A 7,537-nucleotide genomic window follows, 5' to 3' on the forward strand; every position below is an offset into this window, starting at 1 on the left:
TGTGTGTGTGTGTCTCTCTCATACAGTCATTCAGGTCTTGGAGGCTTTTAGAGGACTCCCCCCCCATTTTAAAATAAAAGCCTATAACTGTCTATCTGCCTGTCTCACTCTCCCACTCACTCAGTCCATCTAACTGTGTCTGCCTGTCTCACTCAGCCTCTCTCTCCTCTCTGTCTGTCTCTCTCTCCCTCTCTGTGTCTCTCTCTATCATAGTCATTCAGGTCTTAGATATTTTTAGAGGACTTTTCCCCTCTCACCACCCCCCTCCCCCCATTTTAAATTAAAAGCCCCACAGAATGAATTCTAACTGGAATGCTTGTGATGAAGCCTCTCATTTTAGTGTCAAACATTATGATTCTGTTTCCTCTCCCCCTCTCTCACCCACCCAGTCCCACCCTTTCAAAATAAAAGCCCCACAAATACAAGATTCAATCCAAGAGTGTGAATCTAAAATGCAGAAAAGAGAGTAGCGCTATCTCAATTGAACCTGAATGACACTACCGGTAACATTGGCGTGTGTATATATTGCGATTTCTTCGGGCAGTAGAAGCCACACTGTCAAAATTTCTTTCGGAATTTTCTAGTTGTTTATGCGTGTTATGTATTTACATAAACATCTTCGTTAACAAAACCCCCCCCTGAATGGTGATTTGTTGAGGCACAAATAGGCAAAAATGGCATACCTGTCCTTTGGAGGGGACATTTAAGCTCTGAGGGCCCTGAGGAAGGAGGGACAGGAGCAGCTCTGTTCTTTCCCTCAGTGGAGGAAGCAGCAGGGATGCACCAATGGACAGCGTGTTCAGAACTGCCTGAGGATGGACAGGAATGTCAACACAACATGAAAAGACACTTGGAAATTGATGGTTAGCATTTACTGCAAGTGCGTAAATAAATAAAGGCTCTATCAATCTACTTCACAGTTTATATTACACACAAAACTGTTCTTACTATCTTGGTTCTTACACCTGCAGACAACACCACCTCCTGTCACAACTCATCTTAAAGATATTACGGAAATAATCTAGTAAGAGCTGGGCTGTTAGTTTACCTGTTGTATGGAGTCTGGCATATTGGTATCTATGAGCCGGAAGAGCAGGTTTCTGAGGGGCCTGCCCTGAGCCCCCAAAACCATGGCCCCAGTGCCGCCAGCATGGGCCAAGGATAAGTGGATGGACAGCAGCTTCATGCACAGCAAAAGAAACTGATGGTGGTCCCTGAGGAATGTAAACAGAAAGCATTAGGAATGTTGGTTAAGTGGATAGGAGGGAATATTACAGTGTGGGATTCCATGTGGCCTCCTGTGGGTGGTGATGTAATGGGATAAAAACACAGATTCAATTCATTATAACTGATCAGAGCTCAATGCGCCACGAAGACAGATCTTTGCACATGACTCTATACTGAATGAGATCTCAAACACACAATTTTCTTTAAACAGGTTATATTATCACGACTGATAGAGTGCTATGTTCATTTATTTGCATACCTTTTAGATATGAAGGGGGCAGGGGGCGTGTCATTCCCGATGCCGTCACAGTAACTCTCTAGGAAGTTGCGTAGGTAGGTGAACGTACTCTCTTCCAAGTCTACACAAAAGGGCCTGTGCCACGCCACCAGTTGCCTGGAAAAGAAGTAAGTCTCTTAAAAAGAGCTGTGCAAGCACAAACATATCAGAACTCATAAGACAGGGGGGGTGAGAAAACAAGAGTTCAGCGGAATAAAACAATGACCAACAATCAAGGGAAAACCAATTAAACACAACTATTACATGGACTTCAGAAAAGAAACACTTGAATTAGTTTGAGACAAGATTAGGCTTCACCTGTCAGTTGGATCTGCGGTCCAAGCCAGGCTGTGAGAAGTGCCAGCAGTGATTTGCTGGATCGACACCCCCTCTAGACCGAGCACTTTCTTGGGTTTGGTAATTGGTGTCGAAGTGTGGCCTTGTCCACATTGGCCCATCGTGTTGTTCCCCCAGGCATACACCTCATTCTCTGATGGAAGGAGTGCAGTGTACGTTGCAGTCAGAGCATATTCACAATTGTAATATCCCATTAACCCCTCTATAGAAATTACAATTGTTACCCAAAATACATTTTTTTTTAAATGACGATTAACTGTTGAAGGTCTCTTACCATGCGTCAGAGCCAGACAGTGGCTGTCCCCACATGAGATATCAATGATCTTGGTGATACTCAGGTCTTCTATGAACCTGGGTCTCAGAGAGGTTGTCTCAGAGGAGCCACATCCTAAACAGGAGCCACAGCCCCATGCAAACACCTAAATGAAAAAAAGAATAAACATGAGTGTCTTTTCTGTATCTCTTTAGATGTCACTGTATTCCATCCTTGTATTTAGGATGTAATTGAATACAGATACATTATTTAGACTACATACATCAGGAGCTGATGAAGAACTAGAGTGGCATTTGTTAAAGTGGCATTATCGAAGACTTTCATTTAAATAAATGTCTGTTAAGTCACTCTCTATCACTGAAGGAGGTAACACAATGGTGATTGAGCCTATTTCCCACTGAAGTATTGCAAAATTCAAATATCTGCAATATTAAAGTGGGTGTCAGCAGCCACATTCCCAGGAATAAATGCTGTATTACAGTTTTTCTCCATTGTGTACAAACAAAAAAACTGCTAAACTCTGAGGACAATACCATTGCTTTCACTCAAATAGACAATCTCACTTTAAGGTGATGTTAGTATGCTCCTTTAGAATAAAAGCTTTCCACAAGGAGAGTGTAGAAAGAGCCAAGTGAGCTTAGCTCAGGTAAGGTTAGCTGAAAGTTGACCCACGATGCTGCACCTCACCTGTCCTGCAGAGGTAAGGGCCAGAGATGACTGGCTGCCAGCACACACTTTCCTGATGATGAATCCATGCAGGGCCTCTATGACTTTGGGCCGATACACACGATTGGTGTCTCCGTGACCCAGTTTACCTGCAAAAATGAGTCGTGTCCGAGAACCAGCATTAATTCACTCTACCTTAAGCAGAGGCATTTCTGTTAAGATGGACCACAAACGATCCTTCTATGGTACAGACAGACATAGTGTTTGTTATTTTCAAGCAATTTATATATTGTACAGAAGTTATAATCTTTCACACAGACGCTGCATTATGGGCTTAAATCAAGCTATATGTCATCTACCAACTTACCATTGTCCCCTCCCCCAAAGGACCACACAGTGCGTCCATCCTGCGCCACAGCAACGGTGTGGGAGCTGCCACAGGCCACCTGCCCCACACCGCTGATGTCCTTCACCAGCGTGGGCACGTTCCGACTCTGACTGTCACTGTGACCTGCTCGGGGGGGAGAAACACAGCACAACAGAGGGTTGTTGCACAACATGCTTCACTGAAATGGTTGAGAGCAAATTGAGAAATAAAGTGTGTACCGAGTCTTCCAAAGTCGCCTTCTCCCCAGGTATAAAGCTCTCCATCATTAGTCACAGCGGCACTGTGTCTGTAGCCAGCAGACACGCAAACAACAACCTGGCAGAGACACCATAACGTATGCAAAATTATGGTAAATCGCATGGCTTTGCAAATAAATATACACAAATGAATAAAGTAGAAGGTTTTCTGAATGTCTACCTTGCCAAACAGCGGTCCTTGTATGATTTTGGGGTATTTCTGTGTCGCACTGTTGCCATGGCCCAGTTTCCCATACTCTCCATCACCCCAGCTGAACACCTGGAAAACAGATTTTGAACATTTTAGAATTCATTATGAAGAAAGGGAAGAATTTGATTTGTCATTTAAAATCTTACTAATACCAACAGAGGAAGTAGAAGTGAGGGGAAAAAGCAGTTAAAATGTAAGTTTGACTGCTACAGTCTGCAGACCTTTGAAATATGTATCAGTACATATAGTAGTAATATTAACTTGTTACCTCTCCCTCTACAGTGATGGCCAAAGTGTGACCATCAGAGCCCTTGGAGGAGGACACCTTCTTCATGTTCCTGTGTGGCTCCAGCACAAGTTTCTTGGGCATGGACTGGTTGTTGGAGTCCCCCAGGCCCAGGCGGCCATAGCTGCCTTTTCCACATGCTTTAACTGAACCGTCTGCAGATACTGAAAATGTACAGTACTGGCCTGCCTCGATCTAAAAGACGGACAAAGTGGATAAAAAAAGAACAAGAATGTTAAAAGTTGAGATGTAAAGTGGCAGAGTAATATTATGGGTTATCAGTATTATGGGTAGCCATACCATTTGGGCATCACTAAAGCCCTGAGTCAGCTTTGGCAGCAGGATTTTCTCCAGAGTCCCCTCTGCCAGCTGATGGCTGCTGTTGCTGCCCCACACATACACCATGACCGTGTCACTCTCTGAACCAGGAGCAGCTGCATTAGTGCCGCAGGAGCACAGGCAGTAGGAGGCTAGGTTACAAATCTGTCAAAAGGAGAGGAGGGTGAGGTCCATAAAGTCAGTTACTGGAAAGTGCATCAGTTCTTAATAGTGCCTAAATGTTACAGAGTAAGTACCTCCTCAAACAGGCAGAGAGCTGCCTGGGAGAGTCGACAAAGTCCGTCTGCATCCTTTTTCAGCACCTGAGAATTGACTGAATCCCCTCGGAAACCCTGGGGGAGAAAAATACTTGTTTACCCATCAACATAGTGTGTTTCTACCTTCACCTGAGACTCCCGGTGTGTAAACATGAGGTTGGTTTGAATGTACAATACATCTTGTTTTATCACATTCCTCACGTTTTACTTGCACATTCTTTCTAAACCAGAAACAAAAGCCTTAATTCCAAACACAGTGATGAGTCACTGCATGATCAGGCAGAAGATGAAGTCAAGAAAGACAAAGAGGCACACATTTTAGATCCTAGCCTTTGCTAGATGCAGATCTCAAGTGTGTTTTATGTTTTGTGACTTTCTTAAGCTATTACAGTGCTTGAAACTGTGTGTAGGACGGGCTAAATCAATCATGAGGATGTTGGCAATACCCAGTCCTTGTTGTCCTTGTCTAGAAATATTGCAAAGCTGATTAGCCTGCTAAGGGATAACTCAATACGAATACAGAGGGAGGGAAGGAAGACTGGCTCAATCTTAATCCTTATCTGCACACAAATGCATCGCTCAAAGTTTCAAATGAGACCGTTCAAACAAAAAGAACAGCTTAGAGCCGGGATGGATGTGGCGGCGTAGAGCAATTATCCTGCTTTACAATCGATGGGCCTCATTTACCAGTATGTTCATAAATGTGCATGTAAGTCAATCATGCGATGTAAGGACAAAGGAGTTGCTCTGACATGTCATGTCTGAATAAAGTTAATGGAACAGTAAGAGAAAGATTACTCCAAAAACACCAGAAAAGACTACAAGGCAACAATAGACAAAAAAAAACAAAGGTCCAAATTTGAAGACCTACCGAATATTGCTTCATTTGGAGAAGCGTTTGATGGATGACATCAAAGCCCACGCCAGCTGAGTTATGGGAGCTCAGTGAGGAGGAGGAGGAGGAGGAAGACAGTGTAGAGGAGGATGAGGACATAGAAGCAGCCAGGGCTACCTCCACCCACTCCAGCAGAAACTTTAGAGAGCCTCTTTGCATGGCCAGGCCGAGCAGCAGCTCCAGCGCTAGCCTCCGGCCGGTCGGGTCCGCCCCACCGGTCCCGCTGCTCACAGACGTCTTCTTCAGGAAGTCGGACACCTGTGACAGGCAGTCGAGCCCAACTGACGGGATCTTATTCTCGTTGGCCAGAGAGAGCGGCGGCAGAGACGTCAGCACAGAGGACGCCGTGGCGAGCACGTCGTTGCAGAGAACCGACTCCGGATGCACGGAGGCCGCGTACCTCCAGTTCTGCTGCAGCAACGAGAAGAGCAGACTCAAACCCGTCCGCACGCCCATCTCGATCAGAACATCCGTACCCGACTTGACTTTGGATGCTCCCCCTGGCCGGCAGGGCTGTGAGGCCAGCTCAAGTTGCCCACATCCGGTGCCACCGTCTGTGGACTGGGAGGGCAGCTGCACGCGGAATTTGTCATGGTATTTTCGGTGAAGTGCGTAGTAGACCCTCTGGAGGACTACCAGCCTGTGGTGGAGGCCCAAGGTGTAGGAGGTCTGCGTCAGCATCCGGTGAGCCAGCCATCGCTGGCTGTGAAGCAGGGATGAAAGGTACTCTTCCTTCTCCGCCGAGGCACTGGACTCGCACTCGAAGTCTGGCAGGCGTGGGCCGACGAGTTCTTGCACAGGTTGTGCCAGAGTCACCACTTCCTTGTTGAGAAGGAGCTTATTGTAGAGCACAGCGGCTCCGTGCCTCCTGGCTGTCTGCACACTGTCTTCTGCTGCCCAGGAGCTATTGAAGTGCTCCTGCCACTTCAGCAACACATGGGTCTGACAAGGCACCATGTCTGAGCATTATCTGGACTCTGATGTACACCTGAAAAAAAAACAGAGAGGGAAATACGAGCTAATGAGGGCTGTCAATTGACAGATTTAGAAAATTCGCACGGGTCGTCCCACACACTTGATTAACATAATGAAATGGCTTTTTCTTTAATCTCGGTCGTAAATTTGCAGCTGCAAGCCAATGATCTAATGCATTTTCCTGCCAAGTAAATTCAGAGTAAATGTGTCAAGTTTCTCCTTCGTGTTGGAACTCTTCCAGCATACAGTGCATCCAGGCTAGTGGCATAGGCCCAGTGGGTATCACTGAAATAGGTCAGCTCACCCTTTGATAACAGCTAACCAACACACCCACGCTAACGACGAGACTTGTGTCTCACAAGCTGATATGCTACACAATACAAAAGGGATGTTTTGGGTTTTATTAACATTTGAAGGTATTGATTTCACAATATAACCTGTCAAAAGAATTAAATTAAGCACATGAGTGATGATAATCTGTTCCCCCTTTAGAAATTCATTCATACTCTCAATGTGGTTTTCATAGTTATTGCCTCCAAGATGGTGAACTGGTGCTCTGAAATACAATCCCATGCAAAGAAAACCTAACTCCCTGTCTGTCTGCATGTTTGTCTGCTTTCTAAACAAATAAAGAGCAGGTCTGCTGTTGCTCTTGAGAGAAAATTTTACATATTTACATTAACAGCTTTCCTGGAACAAAAATACAGATTTGTGTTTATATCATGTGCTATAATGACCCCAAAAGAAATGACTTGTCATTTCTGACAAGTCATTTTGAGGCTAAACTAACTGGCAAAATACGCTGTTGAGTTGTAAAGCAGAAGTCCCCACACTCGTGGGTAATGTTCTGAGACTCTTTCTATGATTAACACTTACAAAAATATGACCCGGTGTGAGTGAGAGAATGTTAGTTGCTGCTAAACATGCGAGCATGCCACCATAGTCCACAGTCATCTCCCTTGCCTTGCCCGAGGCCTGTGGGGCTATATGGTTTCCACTCTCGGACAAAAATAACAGCGAGCATTGATATAGCAATGGACTCTCCGGGTCAGACAACCAGCAGCAGTGTAAGGCGCAAACTAAAACTATCTGTAATTTTAAGACACACACACACACACACACACACACACACACACACACACACACACA

General features: G+C 45.2%; 1 protein-coding gene across 1 annotated transcript; it reads right to left on the reverse strand.

Moving 5' to 3' along the window:
- Nucleotides 1-558: 558 nt before the first annotated feature.
- LOC116378366 (probable E3 ubiquitin-protein ligase HERC1) lies at nt 559-7,519 on the reverse strand. Its single transcript, XM_031840230.1, has 13 exons — nt 5,390-7,519; nt 4,498-4,593; nt 4,223-4,405; nt 3,905-4,117; nt 3,607-3,705; nt 3,408-3,504; nt 3,169-3,312; nt 2,823-2,950; nt 2,136-2,280; nt 1,823-1,994; nt 1,487-1,621; nt 1,049-1,214; nt 559-809 (listed from the first exon to the last, which is right to left on the reverse strand). The coding sequence occupies exons 1-13, from the start codon at nt 6,368-6,370 to the stop codon at nt 606-608; spliced, it is 2,763 nt and encodes a 920-aa protein (XP_031696090.1). The 5' UTR covers nt 6,371-7,519; the 3' UTR covers nt 559-605.
- Between the last annotated feature and the right edge of the window lie 18 nt (nt 7,520-7,537).

Source organism: Anarrhichthys ocellatus, unplaced genomic scaffold (genome assembly GCF_004355925.1).
Source record: "Anarrhichthys ocellatus isolate YVR2014 unplaced genomic scaffold, GSC_Weel_1.0 scaffold2486, whole genome shotgun sequence".
NCBI lineage: Eukaryota > Metazoa > Chordata > Actinopteri > Perciformes > Anarhichadidae > Anarrhichthys > Anarrhichthys ocellatus.

Bases quoted from the DNA above. Each gene is read 5' to 3' on its own strand.
- LOC116378366 (XM_031840230.1), bottom strand. From the start codon at position 6,370: ATGGTGCCTTGTCAGACCCATGTGTTGCTGAAGTGGCAGGAGCACTTC. The intron at 4,594-5,389 runs GTAGGTCTTCAA...TTTCTCCCCCAG, and splicing joins TCCAAATGAAGCAATATTCG to GGTTTCCGAGGGGATTCAGT. The intron at 1,995-2,135 runs GTAAGAGACCTT...TCCTTCCATCAG, and splicing joins CTGTCTGGCTCTGACGCATG to AGAATGAGGTGTATGCCTGG.